Source organism: Hirundo rustica, chromosome 9 (genome assembly GCF_015227805.2).
Source record: "Hirundo rustica isolate bHirRus1 chromosome 9, bHirRus1.pri.v3, whole genome shotgun sequence".
NCBI lineage: Eukaryota > Metazoa > Chordata > Aves > Passeriformes > Hirundinidae > Hirundo > Hirundo rustica.
Genome location: NC_053458.1, coordinates 9,943,715 through 9,969,977, shown reverse-complemented (window position 1 = coordinate 9,969,977; position 26,263 = coordinate 9,943,715). Strand labels below are relative to the sequence as shown.

At 50.8% G+C, this 26,263-nt stretch overlaps 1 protein-coding gene across 6 annotated transcripts in view; it reads left to right on the top strand.

Moving 5' to 3' along the window:
* The window catches only part of RNF220 (ring finger protein 220), a 219,671-nt gene that overhangs the window by 123,863 nt on the left and 69,545 nt on the right, over positions 1 to 26,263 (top strand). For all 6 annotated transcript variants that reach the window (XM_040073571.2, XM_040073573.2, XM_040073572.2 and 3 more), the window contains 2 exons: positions 12,887 to 13,016; positions 26,179 to 26,224. In XM_040073571.2, the coding sequence (XP_039929505.1) occupies positions 12,887 to 13,016; positions 26,179 to 26,224 (176 nt within the window). The remainder of the gene's footprint in view (positions 1 to 12,886; positions 13,017 to 26,178; positions 26,225 to 26,263) is intronic.

Here is a 26,263-nt window from a genome sequence, read left to right as displayed (position 1 = left end):
TGGACTTTCAATACCTTCCCCATACTCCTCCCCATACCCCTCAGCCTAGCAAAGACATTTTCTTGTGCATCAGCCAAGGCAGCCTGGGGTATGGGGATGAGGTTGTCCCTGTGCCCAAAAGCTGTGCCTGTGCAGGTCAGGACTGCATGTGAAACACCAGATCCCAGCAGCAGATTAAGAGGCTGAAGCATCAGGATGTGTCCCCACTTTGTGCTGAGCATCTCTCTCTGGGGAGGGAAGGCTCTTAGGGTGAATTTCACCTTGTGCTGAGGGGTCAGCAAAAGACTGCCGTGCCACTTAAATCCCACTTAAGTACTTTGCACCGGGGTGAAATTAACTCTCTCCACAGAATAAGCCATCAAGAAAATCTGATCTAAAAATCTACGCTGGGCCACAACCGAGCCACGCTTCTATTAGCAGGTAAAAAAATATTTCCCATCCTTAGAGTTAAATGAGCCAATAGTTCAATCACAGAGCGAAAAGCGGCAATAGAGACAGGGATGCTGAGTGCCTCAGGTATTGGGAATCTATGCTAGGAATCACAATAAGCAGGACTCGCCTGTGTTCTCTGTGTTTAGCAGCAGTGTTATTCAACAACCTATTTGCAAATGCCATCTTCCAAAGTCCTTTTTTCCCCCCTCGTTAAAGTTGCAGCGATAATAGGGCAATTATAGTGCAATAAGCTAAACACAATCCATTAGTGGCATCACAGCCATTTTTAGATCTTGGGGAAAAAAAAAAATCAAAGCTGTTTAAGTTTTCTTATTATGCACATTAAAAGGCAGGCAGCAGGGTCTGATCAAAGACACTACCACCCCTGTGCTCCCCCCACCCACCTCCTGTCCCTGCGTCTTGCCCCCCCTCTATTCATTAATGGTCACAGCTGTGCAGTCGGCCAATTACTTGGGAATAATAAGTACATTTTGCAGTAAATTAAATATTAATTAGTCCTTGGCAGGTTGTTTTGGGGTTTTTTTCCTCATTTCCCTCCCTCCACCTGAAAACAGTGGAAGGGATGTGACACTGTTATCGCCTGTGTCGGCATGTGGGTGAGAGTGGGAGAGGCTCTCGTCCATCCCTGTGCTCCTTCTCCTCGAAGCTGGCTTGCAGCAAGTTCTTTCCTGCTCTTCCTAGAGAGTTCACTGCTGCTGGACCAGGATTTGCAAACACATCCTCAGCTTGGATGGCATTTTCTTCCAACCTGGTCATATCCCATCTCTGCCTGCCTTCCCATCCTGCATGCTCCACTTGGGCACTTAGCTCTGCAGGCAGAGCAGCATCCCTGATTGCTTGTGATGTGTATATGAGGCCTCATCCTGCCCTGCTCCTGCACAGCAGGACCCCAACCCAAACAGTGTGTGATGTGCCAAGTGATAAGGAAGAAGAGCAGCCCCTTGCCAGGGGTTCAGAAGGTCCGTCTGGGACTCTGGGGAATCTAGTTTGGATTTCTCGAAGTCCCTGGAAGTCAGGCTGACTTGAACAAGTGCAGACCCTGGGGAAAAAGCCCTGCAGACAGTAGTCAGGTGAAGCCCAGGCCAGATCCCAAGCATAGATCTGCTGAGATGAGCGATTCCTTAAACTGAGCCAGGTGAGCTGATTTTGATGTTATCAACATATCAGCATGCATTACAGTTTAAAGAATGCGTGCAGTGGAAAGAAAAAATGGATTAAAAGAGCAGCTAAGCTTTGCATAGGAGGCATGAGAGCCTGATGTGGAGGGAAGACCTGTCCTTGCTCTGGAGCACCCCACTGGCACAGGAGTCCCTGGGAGCCCTCAGCAGTCAGGACAGGAGGGGCAGATGCTCTGGTGGCCCACCCATTCCCTGCTGGCAGATTCCAATTGGAGCTGCTGTCCCTGTCACCTGGCCTGTGCCTCCCTAAAGTGCAGCATTACCTTTGCTGCCCGTGGCCAGACAGGAGGCTGGAAACAAGGAGATGGAGTCACCACCCATCCTTCCTTCTTGCTACCAATATCTGTGTGAGCAGAGAGGAGGGGATTTTGTGCTCTTTTTCCTTACAAATCCATTACCAAGAGTTTGTGGAGCCGAATGAGCTACGTTAGGAAAGGCAGAGTAATCTGTGCCCATTGGCAGATCCCAGGGTAAAAGGTTCCACTTGTTCAGCTCTTGGATTTACACTTTACTTAAACAGCTCTGTGGGCTGCCTTGTGATGCACCGTGCACGACTTCGCCCCTTGGTGCTCTTGAGTGCAATTAAGTTGTGGGCTTTTTTTAAATGTGACTTGACAATATGCAGGTTAGGTTTGTATTTTATTTACAGCTTTTACTTGGGGACCAATAAAACCCCAGCTGGCTAATGTGAGAGCTAAAACTTGCATCGCAGTCTTTGCCTTGGATATCTTTTCTATGGTAAACTATTTATTTGCGTTTCATCTTGCACAAGCTCCTCTTTCCATGCTGAGAAGCCAAGAGCTCCAGGGGCTCTTTGAAGACTATTTGCTATAGGATAGCAACTGGAATTCTCTTCAAACATCCGTGCCTGCTTTGTCCTATAACTGGCCTCTTGGTGTCAACACGCAGTTTTGTGCGAGTTTCCTGTGCAAAGCTAACATTTGCACGTTCCCCTGGCAATTGTGCTTCCAGATCCCTCTTGTTCAAGCACATCCCATCATTTATTCTTGCAGGAATGAGCAGCAGTTACTCCACGTGCCAAATCAGAGGCAGCATCAAGGATTCTTTAAAAAGGAAGATTTAGCTGGGTTGGGAATGACCGCTGTGCTGCTCGGGTAGGAGAATCGTGCTGTGTGACCTACGTGTCCAGTCAAAATGGTCCACGTTTGGATTGCAAGTATGTGGTCCCCCTATCTCTGAGCTCCAGGCTTTCATCACACAATTAAAGTGCAACAAAATCTTCTTGCAAAATCCCAGTGCATTTCACTGTCGGGCCATCAGACATTTCCACCCATGAGCATTCCTCGGGCACTGACCCTGGCATGCCAGCAGAATACATGCAAAGGGTGAGATGGCATCGGGCTAGTGACATAAATCATGCTAAAAATGCCAAATAGCTGTGTTTACATGCAATCGCAACCCAAGGGTCGTGCTCTTGCCATAAAAAGGGAGATGAACCCTGGTGAGATCAGAGTGATGCTCCCAAGGATGCCTCTGGGAGGGAAAGATCAAGAACTGTTGCTCATAATGGCAGTGGCTGCTGAAACAGTCAAAATAATCAGGGGGTGGAGAGGATTCTGAGGGGACAGATGCAGCTGGTGATGAGTGCCCATCGTTTGCTGGTGCATCTTCCCAGTGGCACCCCAATGAGCCCATTCTCCCTGGGATGTTAGAGGGCTTCAGTGCTCATGCCCCGACATCCAGCCCCTCTTTAAACCCCAGTGGTGGTTTCTGTTACATGGATCGAAAAGGCCAGCACGAGCTCTATGAAGACACAGAAGGGAAAATATTTTCTTTCTCTCCAGTGTTGTTTTTCACTCCTTCTGTTTCCCTTTCTGCCATCTCATAACTCTCTAAATTCGTGGGAGCTCTTCCTCAAGGTGAAATGAAGGCTCTGGGCTGCATTTGGTAGTGCCGACAACAGGGGATGAGGGTCACGGAGGGTTAAGCAGGGAGGGGGCAGTGCAACAAGGCGGCCTGATCTAGTGATTAAACAAAGGGATTCAGCCAACATGTGTAAAATTAAGTGATCAAGAGTTGATTACAGAGTGCATTGATTGTGTACTGATGGATTAAACAGAGTCGTGCTCGGGATGCGATTTTCCGAGCCGGGCACGAAAAGCACAGGCAATTGACGTGTTGGCCAGAAGGACCCGCTTCTCCCAATCCCTGGCTTTTATACATTCTCCGGATAAATCTGCAGAGAGGCCCGTGGAATTATAATCGATTATCCATTTCTCAAAGTCACTTAAGGGCCCTGAGCTACAAGCTAAAGTGCCAGTGCTGCGAAGAGGCATTGGGTATGCGCCGGCATGTGCAGGTGCTGGCGCGAGGGGAAAATGTGGCAATGACCCTGTGTGCTGCAAGCTGATGAATCTATTTTCTTGTAGGAAATAGTTTTGACAGTTCAATATCTGTGTTTTCGATATGTGCCCCACACATCCCCAGGGGAGGAGAGGAGAGGAACTGGAACGTGGCAGGGAGGGAGTGGGTGGGAGGCAGGGAAAGACTTTACTACATCACCCCTTCGAATTACAGGTATATCAGTATAACACCAACTTAACAGGCTGCCCTCCAAGTCAAGGGCATGGGAGCAGCATGGCTGCTTGCAAGTGTCTTCTGTAGGGCCAGGATGGGGTTGTAGGCCCTCTTGGGGTACTCCCTGGGCCCTGGGGGGACCCTCAGCCCACAGGCTATGGGGTAGCTCCTAGGCTCTTGTTTCAGTGCCAGTGGTGAAGGCAAAGACACATTTCCAGGCTGATCCTGTCTCTCAAGATGTGGTCGGGTCCTTTGCTGAGGACTCAGAGGAGCAGGCAGGTAGGGCTGAGACAGCTGAGCAACTGCAACTTGGTGCAGGATCACCCTGCATGTTTTATAAGAAGCTGGATGTGATGGTGGAATGAGTCTGGGGGGAGAAACCCCTGCAGGTCTTCCCCAGTCCCTGTTGCAGGGCTGTCAGTCCCACTCTAAACTGCATCCCTGTTTCTGCTACAGATGAAGCAATCAAGGCCCAAAACAGGCCCAAATGTGTCCAGACCTCAGACCCCAGCTCTTGTACATTCCCCCAGACAGATACAAGAATGTTTCTGTGGAAGTCCCACCTTTTCTAGTTCCTACTGCCCTTATTTTTTGGCATTTAAAGAAGATGCTTTGCTCCAGGTCTTTCCATCCCAAGAGATGATGCAGAGCATGGATAGTTAAAGCACATTTTGGCAGTGCAGCTACACAGCTCCTTCTCTCCACCCTCTCCCACCAGGCCAGCAGAAATGCCAGGTTGGACAACTGGGACAAAAAGTGGCCCTTTTAACAGCAAGCAGGGTCAGAGGCCAGGCACATTGGTGAATGTTGCCCAGCTGCCAGCCCTAGGTACACAACCCCAGGCATTCCAGGTGGCTGAGGAGGAGGAGGAGGGATGGTGAGGAGCAGAATCATTCCCTACACTCTGTCTAGCCATGATGCACACGTGACACAGGAGCTGAGAGACCCCCGGGCTCCTCTGCCTGGCTGCCTGTGTGCTGGGAAGTGTGCTGTGCCCCAGTGCCTCATTTTGCAAGTCCCGCTGAGGAAGGACATGCCATGGGCCATGGAGTCTGCAAAACTGCAGGCATGTTTCCTGGGTCCACTGGCTCTGGTTGGTTTGTCCACAGCCTGGCCGGTCTTGGGTGCATGGTATAAAAAGACCCATGGGATGGAGGACAGCTCAAGGATGGGGGAAAAGGAGGTGCATCATGCTCCAGGAGATGCCCCAGGATGGAAGGACAGAGCTGTAGGATTCCCTCAGCGGTGTTTCTGCTGTGCCGTGTTCGCTGAAGTCAGGGAACCCTGACTGATGCCGGGGAGACCCAGCTGCCCCCCAGGACTTGTATTTGGGAGATGAATCTGTGGGTTGGAGGAGACGCCTGTTCCATTCCCAGAGCAGAAGATGGATAGCAGCAAGAAGATCCAGCTCTGTGAGGCTGAGCTTTTCCAGACTCATATTGGCACCCATGAGAGAATCTGGAGCAGAGAAGGGATCATCTCTGTCCTTGGTCCCTGCTGACCTCGTTTGGTCAATCTCCAGCCCGGTGAGGGGTGTGGCTGAGCACTGTAGTGCTTCCTCGGGAGAAGCCTGCATGGGCAGGCTGCCCAGCTGCCCAGCTGGAGCTGTGAGAGAGGAGGGCAAGGATGGAGGCAGTGCAACCCCTTCCTTTGCCTGCTCTCAGCACTTCTCTAATTTCCTCTTGTGAAACCCGGGGAAGTGTTTCTGCTCAGTTTGGCATCCCCTCATTGAGCAGTACCATCAGCCTGTCCCAGTCCTCCTCTTCCCCTCTTCCTTCCAGGTCCCTGTCATGCTCTCCTTTTCCAGCTCTCCCGGCAGCCTGTGTCCCTCTCATCGAGGATTCATTGTCTTGTCAGCCTCTAGTTAGCCAGCATGCGTACGAATCATAAATTACCCCGCCCGGGCCTCTGCTATGCTTCAGCACAGACAAAAAAATTGCACTCCATCACCGTGTCTCCCGGCTTTTAGTGGTATTGATCAATGCTGCTCCCTTCCCGCCCCCCCCCTTTTCATTTTAACCGAGCCGGTTAAGTGCAGTATCTTATTTTGTGCTGGGACAAATGAAAAGAATATTAGCAAGGGCTGAAATATATCTCTTTTTTATCTCTCTGCTACTTTTTTATTGAATCTTTCTGAGTAGGTGGCTTTCCGCAGGATGACAGCCTCATGACAGGCTCCTCATTAGAGCTGAGACAGTAATTGTGATGCATTTCCCTGCGCGGCCTTTTCACTTCTCCCCCCGCTCCTGCCTTTCCTCCTCTCTCCCTTTCCCCTGATTTGTAAAGTGATTGGATGTACAGACTCACTCAGTTTCTTAAATTATTGCCCAGCTCAATCCATCTTCCACTGCCCCACACTGGGCAGCGATGATCTCCGCAGATGGAGAGCCAGGGTCGGATCACAAGGGGCTCCTCACCTCTCCTGCTGCCAGGCTGCCACTTGCCATGAGAAACACAGTGCTGGACCCAACGGGACGTGCAGCAGCCTCTGAAGAGCCCAGGGAGCTGTTCAAATGTGCATTCTTTCTGAGCGACCCATGGGATCAACCTCAGCTGGGGTTAACTGCCTGGCAGCAGCGCTGCACCAGTTTACACCAGTCCTCTTCAGTATCCAGCTTTTCTGGACAGGCAGCTACAGGAACAACTCTTTCTCAGGGAGGAAATCAATATTTTAACAAGCTTTCCTGCCTCAGATCCCTCTGTAGTTTTTACTCTCAGGAGAAGCAGGTGTATTTTCAAAGCTGCTTGGCAGCCTGGGCACCTTAGCAGGGAGCAGTGTCGGGGATCAGGCTCTTGGTGGGGATGCAGCAGTCTGACTACAGGTCTTCTCTGTGACCCAGTTTGCTCATGGGGTTGTAGAGGTCCCCCTATCTGTCTGTCTCTATGTGTTTCATACACCCTAGGTGTATAAAACCAGTTGTCACTCATCCCTGTGCCTCTCTTTGCTGGATTCAAGGCAGGACTGGCCCTGTGCTGTGCCAAGCACGATACAAGTCCAGCTTCTGCTGGTGCTCTGCAGCATCTTTGGGCTGTGACGAAGGAGGAATTCCTCAAAAATATTTTCCTACCTGAATAGCCATTTTTTGAGACCGCTGCCACCTTCCTGCCTGCACAGACCTCCAAAAGGCACATGCTCTAAGGGAGGTCTGCTCAATGCAGGGTGATTCCTCAGTGGTCTGGGTATGCTTCCTGCTCTGTGGGGTGTTTGCAGAGTTAAGTCGTGCTGTGGATGCAGTCATGGCCAGACACTGAACCCAGCCACAGCACGCAAACCTGGAGTCCCCTCAGTTCCTGTCACTGTCTCTGGCACCTGGGTCTCCACTGCCCTGTGCAGAGCAGCTGCAGCAGGGGCCAGATCCAGGGCACCCAGCCCTGGGCAGCAAGTTGAGGTCTGCATCCCCCAGCCAGGCAGGAGCCTGAAGGATGAGAAGGTCCTGATGGAAGGAATGGGCAGCGCCCTGACCTCAAGTGCAGGTTTTTGGGGGCCTCTACCTTTTGGTACCAACCAGCAGGATCCAAGGCAGTGCCCAGCAAGCAGGATGCCATTCCATGGGGACAACACTGGGACCATGCCAGTAAACAACAGGGAGATGGAAGAGCAATGAACCACATTATTTCTGCTCCCTCACTTTATTACCAAATATTTTTTGCCTCTACTGTTATTCTGGGATGCTCTGCACTGACACATGAACCATCTCTGCCTTGAGCCACCGTTGTCATCTCCCCGCCTTGGCTGCCACTTACTACCAAGCTCTGTGAGCCTCATCAGCTGCGGCATGGGCTTGCCAGGAGAAGAGTGAGTGTTTTGCTATTTCCAAGCTAACATGGGGCTTTCTTTGAATTATTGTTTTTTGAGCTGGAAGGAAAGGAGGCTTGTCACACAAGATACCTGCTATCAGTACACAAATAACAGCAAGCCCATCATCGAATGGAAAATAATCGCCGCGGAAACTGAGTTGCAGAGCAGCCGGGAGGGATTATTGCAGGCGCTGGCGGCGGCGATGCTGTCAAGGCGCCTGTGTCAGCACGTCCATTACCACCCACCTGGTTTCAGCACAGCCCCCAAAGCAGGGCACAGGGCTGTGAGGTCATTTCTATTCAGAAGAGTTTCAGATCAACTGGCTTTGATTGGGTTTAAATAATGGAGTGCTTAAGAGGGAAACAGCAGAAATAGGAGGGTGAGATGGAGGGAAGCATCTCAAAGAGGGGGGTTTGGTACTCAGAGAAGTGGAAAAGAGTTTGAGGGAGGAGAAATCAGGAGCTAGGGCTCAAGAGCTGGTCCTCATGGGAGCAAGCTTCAGCTGGTCACAAGGAAGGACAGCATGGGGAGGGGCAGGTGGCACCGCCTGTGCCACCCATGGCAGCAGTTCCTGGGGAGGCACCTGATTGTGCATCAGTGCAGATGAGCAGTGGAGATACAGACAATTTATTTCATTCATTTGGAAACTTGCTGAGTTCCTGTGCAGAGTGAGCCCTCATGCCTTGTAAACTTTGCTCACTGAGTGACCTGGGAGCATTGTTCACTCTGTGCTGCCTAGTGGTGAGGGGCTGTATACATCCTGTGCTGTCGGCACTGTTGGTGGGCTGGGTTCCTTGGTTTTTTTTTAACTTAAATGCTCTCCAAAACAGTAGTTTGCATTCTGCTTGTGAGGGAAAGTGGTGCCTTCCAAGTGACACACTCCCACCCTGCCATGCTGTCAGGGTACCGGTGCAGGGCAGGGGCAGGGATGACTTCATGGCTCCATGCCTATTCCATATCATGCTTGTGTCCCCAGAACCTGAGCCCAGCTCCCAGCCTGGAGCCCCAGTCCCATTACCAGCTGCTTTGCAGTGAATCAGACCTTTCCCAAAGGAATTATCTTGGATCCATATCAGTGGAACTGAATGAAGGATCCAGCCCTCTATCCCCAGTGGGATCAGGAGGGTTTGGTCCAGTCCCTACGTGGGCTGGGATCCATTTGCAGATGCCCTCCGAAAGAGCCTGTGGACAAATTCCTCCACACAGGGGTGCATCTGCGTACTGAGCACTCTGCTTTCAGAGCAGGAAATATTCGGTTTCAACACTTGGAGTTAAACATTTCCGCGGAGCCCGGGAGACGGTGCAAACAGCGGGAGCACCAAGGCTCTGCCTTTTCATCTCTCTGGCACTGGCGAGCGGGGGGTCGGCAGCAAGGGAAGCACGGCAGAGCCACGGAGGGTAAACACTGGAGCTGAGCCTACCGAGTAACCAGAGAGTGAAGGGGAGAGAGAGGGGCAAAGAAAACAAAAACACAGCTGCCAAAAAACAAAAGCCTGAAAAGAGCCATTCAGTGTCTCCCAGGAGCGCGTTTGGCACAGGGCAGGGAAGGACAAGCAGGGAGCAGGCGTAGGTCCCTCCCGCTCAGGGATATGGGCCCTTTGTTTTGCCCTGGGCAAATCAATGCCCTCTGCTCCATCCAGAGGGGTAAGCACTTACACACCAGCAGGTCCAGCCAGACACGTGATGCAGCATCCTTTGTTTGCTCCTGGATATCAGGATGTCCCTGCTCTGGAGAGGAGAGGTGGGATGTAGGCATCTCTCTCCACCCTGCCATTCACAAACAAAGCCTGAGGACTTGCCATGCCCATCCTCTCCCTCTCTCACAATCCAGCATCCTGCATCATGGAGATGGGTACCACGGCCTGGAGCAAGACACCACAGCACGTGTGTATGCCAGGCTCTGGGCATGCTGCAGATGTGGATGCTGCTGATTTGGGGAGATGCATTCCAGGAGAAGCCTCTGTTGCACTGCAGGCATGCAGGGTTCCACAGACCTGGGGAGGCTTGCGTAGGTGTCCTCCTGGCACAGGAGAGGATCCCTCCTTTCTGCCTGTCAGTTGCACTTAGCCCTGCTCCTGTGAAAGCACAGTTATCAGCCCCCTGGGCCAGGAGCCGGGGCTCCTTCTGTCTCCTGCTTTGCAATCTGTACATCAGGGACTTGGCTGTGTGTCCGGGTTCCTGTTCTCCTGCCCCTCTGGAATCCCTTGTTGCAGAGCAAACACCAGCCTCCCACACTCACCGGAGCAAGGGGATCGTCCCCGGCTGTCATGGGGATGTGGAGTGACAGCTGTCACGTCCTTCCTTGGCACAAATTCATCACCATACCATTGGTGTAGCTGATGGGTAAGGCCACTGCTGCTCATTTCTACTGCTGGCCTGGGCTGGGGTTGGGAGCAGCCACGGAAGACAGCAAGGCCTCTTCCCATGGCCTGAGATCCCTCCTGCCTGCCCCAGCCATTGAAATCCAAAGTCAGCTCTGCTTAGGAGCATGGAAGAGTACCATGGAAGAGTACCAGAGTACCAGAGAACAAGCAGGGCGTGAGGGCTTGGATGTGCAGGAGGTCAAATGTCCCACCAGTCTGGTGTACCAGCTGGTCCCTAGCAGGAGACCCTGACTATGCATCCTGATCCAAGCCTGCCAATCCCAGTTCTGTGATCTGGGACAGTCCCTCACCTCCTCCAGCAAAAGAACATCTCTGGGCTCCCCGTAGAGCAGAGACACAGGGATGTTCAACCTCTGTTCCACCCTTTGGTGCTGCTGAGAGCACCGCAGCCCCAGCAGCCAAAGCTGTGGCTGGTGATGGGGGCTGGTGGGCCCCATGGCAGTGGCCTGGGCCAGGAGCGGGGATTCAGCGCAGTAGGGTGGAGGGCAGCCTGTTTACCCATCCATCTGTACACCCCACAGCAGGGATCCAGCAGGATTTCCCGTCCGCTCAAAGGCTGCCTGTTTATTTTGGGAGGGAGACTCAGACAGCTCCATTGTTTTGCTGTGAAGTCGGGGTTATAAATAGCAGGTGGTCGGGGACGCTCCTGGGCTATTTTGGGCCCCCACTAGACAAAAGTGGAAAAGCTCCAAGAGGAAGGTGGAATTACTGAAATGCAGACCTTTCCCGCAAGGGTCAGCAGGAGCTGGGTGTTTGGGTTTGGGTTGGATTCTGGGCATTATTTAAACATGAGGGAAGGAGGAGAGAGGAAGATGTTCCAAGTTGCATGGGCTGCATGCTGCCAGAAAACAGTGTGTTCTCCTTGGCAGAAGGGTGGGAGGAATGGAGAGCCAAGGCACCCGGGATCTGTCTGGGAGTCTCTGGGAGCAGCCCAAGTCCAGAGGAGTGACCAGTGGGGTTTTCCTCCTGGCTCTGCAAATGAGAGAATTCCCAGTGGAAAGGGAAGCTGGGAAGCTAGGGAATGCACCATAGTACTGGCCTGCTCCAGCTTGCCCCTTATGCCTCAGTTTCTCCCATCTCCTATAGAGGTGCTGAAGGAAAGGATGAGTAGTATCCCAGTGATAGCTCTGCTTACACCAGGTACCTGCTCTTTGTCCTGCTGGAGGGCAAAGATGGGTCAAGGTTACTCTCAAACTTATTTCAGACCCTTTCTCTTGTTAAATGCTTGTGCCAGGCAGTTATACAGGGAGAAGCGGGGACCGAGTAAAGCTGCTCACACCAATGTTTCATCCTTTGAGAAGGTCTGTTCCTTGAATGGGGATTCATTTAACTGGGCTCCCCCATCATTAGGAACCATAAAATGTCACCTTTTGGCTCTTGATTGGAAGGCCACATTGCACCCAGCTCCCTCGTATCCAGCACCGACTGCTTTATTGTGCATTGCTGCCCCTCACTCGGATTTAACCAATTTGATCCATGTCTAATACATAAATAAATAATCCAGCAGGAGGGTTCATGTTGGATGACAACAGGCAGCTGTAAAGCACGTTTCTCCCTGCCAGAGCCATCTGAGCCAGGCTCCGCACGCCCTCTCATGAGCAGAGCTGCTAGTACAGCTGGGAGAGGGGGCCTGGGGACCCGCAGGCTTCCCTCTTTTATGGGAACTTCATTGTTTGCTTTAGAGTTTTATTTTATGTTAAATAGATGCTGTATATTCCTTACAGAGGGGGCAATAAAGTTTCTGAGCTGGAAGAAATTGGCTTCAGAGCAGGGAGTGAACCAGGGAGATGTGGCTGGGCAGGGAAGCAGAAGACGGGATTGAGAATAAGGAGGGTGTGAAGAAATGCGTCGCTTGCAGCTCTGCCCCAGAGACTCAACCCAGCTAGGGATTAGGGTACACAGGCAGCCCCCAATCTCACCCAGGGGTGATACAGCCTCAGGGGGCCCAGAAGTCAGGCAGTTGTGTGGTTTGGAGCTGCTGGTGGTACAGGGAGGATGATGGGACCCAGCCCTGGGACAGGGTGAGCATCTAGACCTGCTCCCTACCACATCCACAGCCTCATGTCATGGGTTCTCCTCTGCCTCCTTGTGTGCCCATGGAGATTTGCTCTGACCTTCATAGCGAGGATCATCCTGACCCACCCAACCTCAGGAGTGTCAAGGAGGATAAAGATGGCTCTTTATAATGAGTTAATAGGAACAGTGAGTAGTGTTGTGTCATCCATCTACTCCAAGTCTTATCACCTGAACCTCAAATGGGAAGTTGGGTTTGCACAGGGTCACTTCCAGAATGTGATGGTTGCTGCTCTCCCAGGAAGACTGGAGGGAGCCAGGCTTGAGATGCTCTTGTGTCAGTTGCTGTTCCACTGCAGAAGAGAGCAATCCCTGCCCCAGGGATTGTAGGATGGGGAGAGAATTAGGGCTATACCCTGAGAAAATCCCTTGATTTCAGTCCTGTGCTAGGACAGAGCACAGATGATGCTGATGGCAGCTGATCTGAGCTAAAGATTTTTCCGTTCTTTTCCTTCTCACAGGCAAAAAGAAAGCAACTTTGTTTGACAGCCAGGCTCCGATCTGCCCCATCTGCCAGGTACTTCTTCGCCCCGGGGAGTTGCAGGAGCACATGGAGCAGGAGCTGGAGAAGCTCACGCAGCTGAACATCAGGTAAGCAGCTCTCTGGGGTCCAGCAGCATCCCTGGTGACCTGGCTGGGGCACCTGCATGTGACAAAGATGGTGGTACCCACCTATAAGATGTGGGAGACCTCGTGCTAGCCAGTGGGGCAGAAACATTTCCCTGGAGTTCACTGCAATGGTAAAGTCAGGCAGAAATTCCTCCCGGAGGTCACAGACATCCCTTTCCCTGGGGATGTGTTTAGTGAACAGTTCTCATGTAGCTGACATCCCGTGATGGAGCAACCCTGCAGCATTGGTGCACACTGCTCCTCAGCTGCCTTCAGTTCCCTTTTGCTACCCCCAGTGCAAAAAAAGTCACCTATTAAAAAAAAAAATAATTGCCTTTTAACTGCTAGCAGTTATTTAGGAAATGGCTGCAGCCAAGGGTTGGCAGATCCCTGCCCCTGCCTTAATAAAAGTCAGCAGCCTTGGGAAAGAGCGTGTTTATTTCAATTATTAATGAATTCTCCGGTCATTAAAAGGTGAGGAAAGGAATCAAACTGCCTGCTAGAAGCAAAGTTATATCACCAGGTGGTAGGAGAGGAGGGACAGCATGTGTGTCAGAGCATGTGTGTGTGTACCAGGGGGAGGGGTGCATGTGGCTGTGTACAGTGTGGAGGATGTAGAATCCATCCCTCCTTGGCTTGGATCTTCTTGGATTCAATGATAGCCATTGCAGATGAAGGGAGCAGGAGGCAGCTTTAGTTAGAGAAAGAGAGACATCCCAGAATGGATCTGGGTTGAAATATCCCAAATTCGGCACCTGCACCCTGAGGCTGAGACCCATGTCCCCCGCGTGTTGCACAGGAAGCAGGGACCAGGCAGCCCATTTATCCCCTGCAACACCCAGTCCCCTTGCAAGCGTAATTTATGGTGTAATTTGGGCTGCATCCAACTTAATAAAGGGCCACTGCAAATTAGTGAACAGGTTTAAATGAACAGAAGCAATTAGCGCTCAGAGGAGCCCATCAAAGAAGTTGGGCCAATATCAGAAACTGAAACTGCAAGCCAGGGGCAGAGGCTGGCTGGCGCGAAGCAGTGATGGGAAGGTGGCGTTTAATGGGAAAGGAAAGGAAACCCTAAATCATAAAGCGTGACAAGGGCCATTGTGGGCCAGCTGACAAATGAAAAAGAATGGCATTATTCCTTTAAATAACAGCAGCAGTTAGAGAGGAGACAGCTCTCCCTGGCTTGCCCTCGCTTCCCTGGCCTGCTCGACTCGGCCATGCAGGCGGCGAGGAAGAATCAGAGGTCTTTATTAATTATTAAATAACGACTCCCTCCGTAGCGTGATAGATAACGTTCAATCTAGGCGATGGATTCAGGCGATGGAGGCCAATCTGTAACACGGCAGCTCCACGTAGGGATGGGCTCTCCCAATCCCGGAGGGAAGCGGTGCAGGGGCCAGTGGCAGCAGCAGGCAGGAAGGGCAGGAGCAGTGGGCAGGATTGGCAGGCAGCGGGGTGTGAGAGGGTTGAAGTCCCGTGCACTGCCCAGCGCCAGCAGGCAGCTCGCTGCAGTGGATTGCTCCGTTTCCCATTCCCCCACCTTTCCCTGCCTGGAGAAGCCAGGAGCAAGAACACATCAACAAGAGAAGAGAGAAACTAATAATGATCTCAAATAACCCAATAAACATAAAAATAAAATGTAGGCCTATAAACATGACGGGCACCGGGAGCCCTGGCCGCTCCCTGCCAATACCGACTTGTTACCGAAATGGCCCAGCAGCTGTTACTTATCAGTCTGATGGGGAGAAGCAAACCGGGGGCTGCTTTCCAAGGGCTTTTTTTTTTTTTTTTTTTTTCCTAATTTAAAGAGGATGCAGCCAATCATGGCTTGTGGTGTTAAGTTTTAATAAACCTTAATGATTTGCAACAAAATCATAGATTTCCTGTGTTCGGGGTTTGGAAGGTAGATCCCCTCCTGCCCACTGAGCTTGCAGCACTGGAGGCTTGGTGGGCACTGCATCAGCTCTCTGGAAAAGGGATTTCTCCAGGTGATCACAGGAGCTTCTTGGGGCTGAGATACAAGGAAGCACCACCTGGATGATGCTACCCATGGCCCCAGATCACTGCAAGCAACTCAGCCACTCCAATGAACCCCTTTCTCAGCTGGTGGGAATGGGGCTTACTATCCCCCAGAGACAGGGACGGCGCTTTTTCCCCCCATGGGCAGTACTGATGTGACCATCCTGGCCTCAGGACAGGGACATCTCAAGGTGGACCCAGCTTGAGCATCATGCAGCGAGGCAGGAGGAGCCATGGTGGTAACAGAGCAGCACCCACCCATGCCTAAGGTGCCCTGTGCTTGTACCGGGGACAAAAGCCAGCTGTTGGACCAGTGATGAGCATCACTCAGGAGGATCCAACCCTGGCTCAGGGTTCAGCTTTTCCTTGGAAAAGCGACCTTGAGTGGGAATGAGGTACCTGGGTTTCTAGCTGCCTTCTTGGTGTGTCCAGTCTCCCAAAGCATAGGGAGAGACCTGCTTCTGCTGGCCCCACAGCTCCTCCACCCTGTGTGGGTCCAACCGAGCCTTGTGCACAGCTCCACACAGTGAAGCAGGGCTCTCTGAATGCAAATTTCATTTCTGAGCCACTGGCGCTGTTTCAAGAGCCGGCAGCCTCCGAGCCCTTTTTGGTGTTACATATGTAACAGCCTCATTGAACTTGACATGTCAAATTCAGGCCATTTGTGCAAAATCTCCCTTTAATAATACCGTTTCATTTCGCTCAAATGAGACTTGAATGCATGTAAAATGGAAAAGGATATTTAAGCGCTAACATTAGGCAGATGTCTTGCCAGAGGCCGATTGAATATATGAGATTTTGAAGTGCTTAACACGTTTTCGGTGCTCCCTCTTAGAATATGTCACCTGGCTTTCTTTTTTCTCCCCCTCTTTTCCTCTCCACCCACCCCCCCTTTAAGTGAAGGGTATAAATTGAAAGAAAACAAAACTACAAGCCTTGGTTTTATGGGGTTTAACTCTTGCCAGGCAAGACTGTTGGTATTCCTCCTCAAAAGAGAAATTACCTTGGAGTTCACCTTTGCAGAGCACAGGCTCAAAGTGGCAGAGAGTGGGAGGTGTGTGAGGGGTGGCCCCATGATGCGGGGCAGAAGGGATGCTCTCCTTGCTCTGCCTGTACAGTCAGAGAGCAAAAGGTGCCCATCTGAGCAGCTAAGTGCCACCCGAGGTAAAAATAAGAAATATTAACAGCGACCCTTTGTGTATGTCTATGCCCTGTGCCTCAGCCAGGCTAGTCGACGCAGAATACATGAATATTCCTGCTTTGTGTGCATGAAGCTGATGTGGATGTGAGTCTCCTATCCTCACTCAATATATATTCACTTGTTTTACACCTCATCCGTGTTAAAGGCTCACAATAAAGCCCACTGAAATGTGAGACTCTTTCTGGAGCTGCCAGTGGCCCCAGCTCCACGCTTCAGCTGGTGCTCTGGCCGCAGCTGCATTCCCCCAGCCTGGAGCTGCCTAGGGAGTGCGGGTGGGCACAGCATTCTAGAGCAGCATCCAGGGGTGTCCCTTAGGAAACACACACGCCCCCGTGTGCATTGCTGCATGTGTCACCCTGCAGGTAAATAGGTTTTAGGGCAGGTCCGGGGCTCTGGTTTGAGTTCGGGGAGGGAGGAAAGATGAATTTGAGGACAGAAGCAAAGGAGGACGTAAGAGCTGTAGAGCCAGCCTCAGCTGATGCTCCACAATGATTCTTTCTAGAGTTTGGTGAAGAGACATTTATTGGCCATTTTAAAAACCTTAGGAAGTCACATTACAAATATTACAGTTGCTGAGTTCAGCAGTTTGAAGGTTGGGAATGTGCCTTTGGATGCAGTGGTTTTAATAGCGTAACAATCTGTTATTGAATATGCAATGCTCCTTAAAAATATATATATATATTTGGCAGGGAGTGTTTTTTATTTCACCATGTGACAGCTGCCAGATTCTTCCCTGCATTACCAGCAGCAAACCTAAGCTTCAGAGCTGGGATTCTACCTCCCCAAAATGGATGAGTTGTATCAATATAGCTAGGAGGTGGTCCAGAGGGTGGAGCAGTGAGGGTGATGATGTTCTCAAAGTGCCCCACGGCTGTGCAAACTCTCCCCTTATTCACTTTTTTTTTTTTTTTTTTCCTTTGCAATCAGTAATTATTCTGAGCATATTTGTGCTACAAAGCCTGTGCCCACCTGTTTGCTACTCCCAGCCTGGGTCAGCAGCTCTCATCGCTCCTGGACATCCTGCTGGGGGCGTGGGGACACGTCCCTGCACATCCAGCATCTCAGGAGCTACTGATTTTCCCTAATGACCTTTCTGTGTGTCCAGGAATAATTTCTTGTCTGCTTCTGTGATTACAAAGCATTTTCTGGAGCACAGAGGGCACCGGGGTCTCGCACCTTGGTGCAAATGGAAAGTGCTGCAGGCTGTTTTCTGTGACCTCAAACATGCTGTCACAAAAAACCAAATAGTGTCAGGCAAAGGAGGGCAGAGTAAGATGCAGTGGGAAGGCCTGTGTCAAAGCGGGTGAAGTGCCCAGATGGGGGATTTAGCTTGACTTTTGGAGCCAGCTTTGATTCATGTCAGAGGAAAAGAGCCAGCCACAGGACCGTGGTGCTCCAGCTCCTGTAGCAGCATTCAGTGCACCTCTGCCCAGGCTTAAATCTTCCTTTGGGTCCCATCTGAAGCTTCCTCTCCTTTGTTTGCACAAATGCTCTTTTCCTCTCACCGCTCTTAATCCTCTCTTCTTTTTGCAGCCAGGGTAGAAGCAGAAAGTGCTTCCTCAGTTCCTGGCACTGCACAGAGCATCCTCACCCTGCTGTAAGGAGCTTCAGCTCCAGGTTTCTTTATGTAGAGAGGCACAGCAGTAGCTCTTCTCAGGGGACAGAGGCGGCTCTGGGTCCACTGGGATAAGAAATAAGGAGGAAACTGGCAATATAGCTGAAACATGAAGGCTGTGGGATCTTGGGATATAAACTGGTCACAAGGCAAGTTTACTGTTCTTGAGAGATGTCTCCAGACCTGTGGAGATGCATTCTGCTTTTCACATCTTCCCCAGGTTGCCTTCCCAATGTTTCGAGGTCTTTCTGATTAAAGTCATCCCATGCTAGCCCCTCAGAATCTGCACTGGAGACTCCTGCCAATGGACATCATCCCTGTGGTCCCTCTGTGCCCAAATGACAGGAGCTTGGTCTGTTGCTCACACTAAGGACCCAGAGCAGGTTATGAGATGTGGCTCACACCCCTCTCCTGCTCAGGGAACCCTCTGTTCAAATACAGCTGCTCCTTGCACTGCCCCAGGGAGGTGTTCGCTTCATTTCTGTGGGATACACCAAACACTCCAAAGGATCTTTGGAGGAGACCTTCCCAGGGCCAGCGTGGGTGGCTGCTGTGGGAAGGGCGAGTGGCCGTGCTGCCAGGCCCTGCAGGATAAATAGAGTGTGTAAAACCCGAATTAGCTCTGTTGTCGTGTGTCACATCAGGGTCATGGCTCTCGCCTCAGGTCTCCTTGATTTATGCCTGGGGACTTTAACTTGATGACCAGGTACTTCCCCAGACTTCTTGTGCAGCAAACACTGCAGGTCCCCCAGCCTCTCAATGAGAGAGGTTAGAAATTGTTTTGAGTGAGAAGGGTTTTTTCCAGCGCTCTGTTGGAATACATTATTCCCTTCCTTGCATGCAGTAGACACCTGAGGGCTCTCCAGAGAGAGGGAGGAGCCCTGACCAACAAGTGAGATTGCAAGCAGGCACTTGCTCCTCAACTTATCCCTGGCTCTTTCTTCCTTCTTTTTCCCTCTTCATTTTCCACCTTCTTCTTTTCTTTTCTTCCCTTTCTCCCCCTCTTCTTCACCCTCCCTCCATCTCTCCCCACCCCCCGGTATCAAGGCGACATCTCCAAGCCAAGTACTTTTAATTTCGCCCGTGGCCCTTGCTGACACGGTGGATATGCACAGCAAGTTAAATTCCCGCCTGATCAATAAAGCAGAAGCAGTGTGTCCGACTGGTCGATATTTTTTTATCTGTCTTCAGCCCAGTCCTGCTGATGACAGCCCCCTGTGCTTCAGCAAAGGCACTCAAGGGCATCAGGCTTTGGCAACACAGCTCTTTTTTTTTATTATTTAAATTAAAAAAAAAAAAAAAAACACCAGATACCTAAAAAAAAAATTAAAAAAAAAAAGTTCATGGAGTTTGGCCTTTGCTTAATAACATTTTATGATTTATCTTAATTTTTAATTGAAAAAAATTTGCGAATTAATTGATTTCTGGGACTTGCCAATTAACATTGTAATTGGGTGCATGATAAATTTCGAGGGAGCATCATTTTTCTCCCTCTCCCCCTTGTCACCGAGAAGGGGAACCGCGAGGGCAGCTGCTTCCTATCCCTACGACCCTCGCTCTTTCCCGAGGTGCTGCTGCCCTCCTCCCCCCTTGCTACTGTATCTTAAAGAAGGAACAAGAAAGCTAATAAAGTCGTGTTATTAGAGTCTCGCCAGAGGTGACCCCTCAAGGCATAAATCCAGGCCGGGGAGATGCTGAGGACAGGTACTATTAAGTGTCTGGGCGTGCTTTGCAGGTGGAGCTGGGTACCTCTCCTGCAGCACCCTCTCCCTGGCTGTGCCGTCCCAGTGCTCCCGGGGGGTTTCCCAAAGGGCTCTGGTGTCTCCCAAGGTGTTCAGACAAGCAGTTCATTGCCCGTGATGTCTCCTCAGTGCTCCTCCTGGGTGCGAGTCCTGCAGCCTGTGTTCACCAGCCAAAGCAGGCTGCAGGGACGGGCTGATGTTTGGGAGCTGCTCTAGGGACGCAGAATGGATTTTCACATCCTGCTCTGCAGTGATTCCCTCGCGGAGAGAGTCCTGCCCCACAGCAGCATTGGGGCATCCCAAGCCACCCCTGGCAGAGGTGTTCAGCACAGAACCTCAGCCCTGCAGTCAGGGGCATCCAGTTTCAGGCACAGATGCATCTCCAGTTGGATGGTATCACCTGAGGCTTTCTCCAGCAGTTTGACTCCTGTCAGATTTAAATTAAACTCGCCCGGAAGTGTCAGCTTCCTGGTGATCCCCAAGCAGGGCCAGGACCACCTGCCACCACAAGGCAGCTAACGGGGTCACATCCCTGTGTGGGGTGTGGAGAAGTGGGTGAGCTGGCTGCTACCAAAGCCAGGAGTGAGGACACAGTGTGGCGTTGGGGCAGTGAGAACAAGCCAGCCTGGGGCACTGAGACAGAGAGTGAAACTACCAACTGAAGCATGCTTTGTGTCCCTAGTGCTTCTCCCACCCACTCCACGTGCTGGTAGGGGTGACCTCGCCACAGTCACCGCAGGTGTCCCATGCGCCCTCCAAACCCCAGTGAGCCTGGATGGGGCTCCATTGTGCCATCCTGGTGCTCACCCCAGCCTGTGCAGGGAGTAAAGGAAGCCAGACCAGGTGAAGGGTCCCAGGTTCCCTAGCAAAGCCACAGCTCTTCCCAGGACACCGGAAAGGCCAGGAGCAGTCCAGCTCCAGGTCTGCCAGTGTTGATGGGAGGGAAACATGTGGGAATGGAGAGAAATTTATGAGGAGAGGAGTCTGTTTATTATCTAGCCAATGTGGTGCTGCTGATACCATGGATTTATCCTCTTTCATTCCTCCTCTGATTTGTGTCCCTGCCCCTCACTGTGGCAGATTAATCACGGGCAGAAAGGGAAAGAGACCCTCCAGCTTCTTCCTGCTCATTTAGAGGGTGGCAGTGACAGCAGCTTGGAGCCTTCACCCGTGGCTTTTCCTATGGAGAGAGCACAAACCAGGCAGCTGCTTGCCTCGGTTAGAGATGGCCCATTCCTCTCCTCCATGGCAGAGCCCAGGAAAGGCAGAAGCTGCTGTCCATAATCTGTAGGTGAGAAGCACTTCTCACGGGTCAGAGCTTCTAGGGTAGCATAGCAAGTGAAAAAATGTGTGGGTCATTTTCCCTTGCTCATGCCCTGCTCTAAAAGGACTATGAGCACTCCTTAAATTCTGACCTGTAGTACCTGCAGTCCATTCCCTGACTGCAGGGTATGGATTTGAAGGCTGAGGTTTGGAACTCTGGAGGGCAAAGCCTTCCTCTGCTGCTGACTCTCAGGGCCGCAGGAGACCTGGGAAGGGGTGTGTGGAAACCCAAGGGTGAGAAATAAATCTCCGGTCAGTTATTTGCCCTGGAGCAATGCATGTCTTCTGCAGAGCCTCTTCTGAACTGCCACATGAGCTGGGAATAATTAAACAGTCATTATAGCCACAGTAGCAAAGAGCCCCCCAAATCAATCTAATGCGTGACCTTTCCCTCTGATTTTCCTTTTTATTTTTCCAGCCACCTCCTTTTCAAATGGTGGGAGAGAAATTAAACTACCCCCCAGCCACAGTCTCCTGTTTGGCCCTACACACCTGGACCATCACATCTTCACCCAGAAATTTGTTATCCACTCTGAGCAGGGACATGTGGTACCAGAGGTTGATAAAGGAAAACCCAGCAGAACAGAAAGAGTTGGGGATGTGAATAGGACAGAGCAAATAGGGGATTTCAGTGTGGTCAGGTCATGCCACAGTGTTTTATGATTCTGCTGGTTTTCATCTCTTTGGGGGAGATGGGTGACTGCCCCGTGGGTCAGATTTGCCACAACCAACTGCGTTGGTCACTGAGGTCTCACAAATACTGACTGGGGGAGCATGCGGGAAGCACGTCTGGCACTGTAGGTGTAGAACATTTCTAGCCCTGACTGCAGCCTCTTTGGCAACTTTTTGCCATCACTCAGCCCCTTTTCCTATCATGGGATGCAGGTGCCACTGGGGGAGCCGCGGCAGGTTAAAAATCCCAGCGTGCTTCCTGTAATGGCACAGATCTCACCTGGCCACGCTGAGGGCTGTCACCTACAGCTAGGCGTAAAATCAAACTCCCATTTCCTTATTTAAGCATCAAGTGACACTTCCAGTTATTTAAACTGGCATTCACAAAAATCCAATTCCCTCTCTACCCAGCGACTGCTCCGGTACAGCTGGCGTTGCCATCCAACGGCTCTGCCGGAGGCTTTCCCTGCTGCCGGGGCTCCCATCCCAAGGCTGCGTGTTCAAACCATGAGTCCTACAGCTAAAAATAAATTGTTTCCAATTGTTTGAGGGGTTTTGTTTGTTTGTTTGTTTTTGTTTGGTTTTTTGGTTTTGTTGTGGTTTTTTTTTTTTTTTAATAAAACACATCCATTGGCTGCAGCCCGTGGGAATCTTTTGGTTTTGCAGGATCTCAGGTGGGAGGTGCACAGGCTGATACCTGTCAAACAGGGGCCTCCTGAGAAGGGATTCTGTGGAGGAGTGGCAGAGCTGGAAGACTTCAGCTGCATGGCAGCAGGTCTCTTACTTGTTCCTTACTGGTTCAGTGTGCTTCAGGAAAAGCAGAAACAACAGCAGCTGCCCAAGCTCAGGGAACTTAGCCTTCAGCTAATGACCTGATTTTTCCCTGGGGGAAGAAGCAGCAGCTTCCATTCATGGGGGTGATAAGAGACCACTCCTTGTGTCTTGTCTTTTTATTTCCCAAGGCAAGCACACCCCAAAAGGCAGGACCATATCAAAGTAGATAGGCTTGAAGGCCATTGTGTGTAATAGCAACCATGGCAGGGGTAGAGGAAACCCCAAGACTGTGGATAAGGAGGACACATACTTGGCTTGCTGAGCTGCCCCTTGGGAAATCATGACAGAAGCATTAGCCCTGGAGAGGCCCTTGAATCTCACTCAGGGATGTGCCAGGGGATTCCCAGTTGCACCTGGGGATCCTCCTAACCAAATGTTCCTAGCATTAAAGGACATCTGCATGTCTCTGGTGTAGCCTGAGTCCTGCTTCCGTTGTGAAGAACCTTGCTGAGAGGAAAGGCTCCTCCTAAAGCTGATGGTCCCTAATCTAAAGGAGCAGTGTGTCCTGGGACGTGGGGATCTGGCTGTGCTGCTCGATTAACGGGTGATGCAGTTGCAGCACTGGGCAGAGCCCTCTGGCAACACCAGGGCAGGGGCCTTATTTTGTCCCCCTGGGGACATCCAAACACATGAGGATGCATGAAAGCACTGACAGAACTGGTGACTCAGCCCCAAGAAAGGCAGCCAGTGAGGAAGCAGCCCTGTATTACTTGGAAGTGCAAAGTCTTCAGGAGAGAGAAGGAGGCTGCCAAAATTGCTGGGTTTTCCCAGGGTGTTCCTTGCTCTTCTTTGGTACTTTGGGGGGGTTGCCTAAAAGGTAAAGAAGTTGTTTTGCTGTAATGAACTAGATAAACAATTCCCCAAATAGATTAAAACTAACTGTAACTTAGAAAAGCGGGTAGTAATTATATTTTATTAGCTAGCAAAACACCATTTTTTTATTTCGTAAGATAATTCTGTGTAAATCACCTTAATTAGAAGTGTCAGATGAGCCCGTGAATATCGTACTTAGTAACTAATTTCCTATGTACAGGTTATAATTTAAAACACATGGATCACTCGCTGAGTGGAAATATGCTAGCCATGAAATAATGTGGGGAGTGTTGGGGTTATTACTATGTAAATGTGTAATCATTTCAGACCACTGCAGCCTGGCTGGGTGATTAAAGAGAATCCCAAGGTCTCCAAAGATTGTGCTGTCTGCAAGGGCCTAGAGCAAAAAAACTTTAAAAGGCACCGAAAAGTGTTTGAACTTTAAAGGTCTTGATTTCCCTTTTACCATTTTTAATTTGTCTGCGGTGTTTATGGAGGGGAAGGTTTCTCTTTGCTGACAGCCTTTCGATCCTGAGCCCACTGCCAGCATTCTTAAGAGGTGTGGGGGGCTGCAGCCCTTGTAATTCAGGGGGCTCTCTAATGGGATAGGGAACAGCACCCTTAAATTGCAGTGTCTGGGTGCTTGCATGACCTGGGATTATGCCCATTCCTAACCCATTTCTGGATATTAAAAAAAAAAAAACAAATTGCAAACTCTTACTAGTGATAGAGTAGAGCTACATTACAAGAAAGGGAGTGAGTATTAATAATCCTCCAGATGAAGAATAAAATAAAGTCTGCCAAGTTATCTAAACCATTCTCCTTCCTTATCGGTCCCAACAGCAGAGTCTTGATCTTTTGGCTGACCAGAGAGACTCTCATTCTGAAAACTTCAGTTTCCTGGCCCTAACACCATTTCTAGGAGGAATTAATTATATTCTTCCTCTTTCCCTTGAAAACAAGTAATTTTAAACACCTTTTACAAGAAAAGGGAGGAAACGGGTTTGTTTTTTTTACAAGGCATTTGGATTATAAAAAGAAAAAAAAAAAAAAAGTTGTTTCACACTTCATGTGATTGAGAAATTCTGGGTAACTCTGGAGGTGGAGAGGGGATGGAAATCTTTTCCATCATGCTTGTTCTTGCACAGGCTTGAGGTGGTGCCGGGGCTGTGTCTCAGTGGGCAGCAGGAACTAATTCTACTCCGTGACACCTCCTGAGGGTAGGGAGCAGAGCTGGGGAACAGGACACAGGGGCCATCCCGTGCCGATCCTGTGCACCCCGCAGCACATTCCCTCAAGGAAGTGGGGTTGTGTGGGAGGCGATGCCCCAGCCCATCCATCCGTGGTCCCCAGGAACCACAGCTGGGAGCAGAGCTGTGGCGTTTCCATGACCTGATGGCAATGGATAACTGTGTGTTTCCACCATTTCAGGGCAGGGGGCAAAAGGCAGTGGCACTGGGAGAGGAGGGGGGCCATAGCCCCAGGAGAAAACACCTTCCTCCATCCCTGCTCATTTCATAACACCCAGCCATCTGCCAAATCAAGGCAGATTAAAGCCAGCCAAATTCAATTTTTCCCTGCTGGCACTGCAGCTCGGCATCTGGGGCTAAAGTGTCCCCGACAAAGCGAACATGACAGGCACATTGCTTTTTTGTCACATCTAGTACCGTGTTGATCTTCTAAAAGTCTCATAAAAATTTATTGATGCCTCCCATATTGCTGTGATTGAGAAGAAAGGAGCGCGGGTGTGCGGAGCCGGGCGCGCGCGCGCGGGCGAGCGTGTGTGCGTGTGTATATTAATGTTTCTGAAGTAGATCTGATTTGATATGTCTTGTTCTATTGTCAGCATCTGTTTAGCGAGGCTTTTTAATACTTTCTGGCTGCCGATCACTCATCCTTAGCCTGGGATGCAGGCTTGCATACAAATTTTGTTATTAAACACAATTCCATTCCCCCCCTTTCCCCAGCCCCCGCCTCCCCCCACCAACCCTCCCCCCTCCACCCACCCACCCACCCATCCATCATCTCCCCGGGGCTATGGGGAGCTGGGAGCCAGCCGCCCCACCAGCGTGTGCTTACAAGCACAGGCACTGGGCTTGGCAACATATTTCAAGAGCCTTTTGCCTGCTGCAGGTGCTTTGCATTGACAAATCGAATCATGGGGAAATAATTTATTTCCTAATGCTGTTTGCAGCATGTTAGCAGGAGAATTTACATGAGAGAGATTACTTTAATAACCAAAAAATTACAGTGCAGGCCTCCCCGCCATGTCGGCTTTGATATGTAATTGTTTCAAGTTTAACCTGTCTGGAGGGGGGAAGGTGTTATTAAATCTATAGCATCTCCCGCTGCCGAGGGCAGGCGAGGAGGAGCACCGGGTAGGGACCTCCTTCCCTGCTAAATGGGGAACAAGCTGAATTAACAAATCACTCCAGCCTCCAGCAGAGCTGCTGCTTCCCCAGTGTGCCTGGAGCTGAGGAAATCTTTTTTCCCCTTGCTCTCATACCGATTTAATCTCCTTCTCTTTCCTAGTCTCCTTTTTTTCATTGTGCCTGACCCTTCACAGGGCTCACCACCTCTGCTCCCCTCTCCCTGGCTTTCTTCCCTGTGCCCCCCAGACTTGCTTTCTCCTTTTTCCCAGTGCTGGGAGAGGAGCTTTGCAAGCGCCAGGCCGGGGGAAAGTCGGTATTTGACTCGTGTGGCTGGTTTGGGGACTTCCACTCGTATGACCATTCTGTTACAGCTGGAGAAATAGTTGGCACTGCCCTCCTTTCCCATGCCCCTCCAGTCAGGGTGAGGAGGCTCTTGTTGGTCCAGGGAAGAGGAACAACGTGCTCTGCTATTTGACCTTATGAGATCTCTCGAAGCACTCCCCTCCTTGCCTGCCAGTTTTGTGACTGACCTCATTCTCTTCTCTCTTGGCAGCAAGAGCTCCATCCTGAAGGATGCCATGGCAGCAGGCACCCCCAAGGTAAGAGTGCAAACCTCAGCATATTTTCCCTGTCCCCTA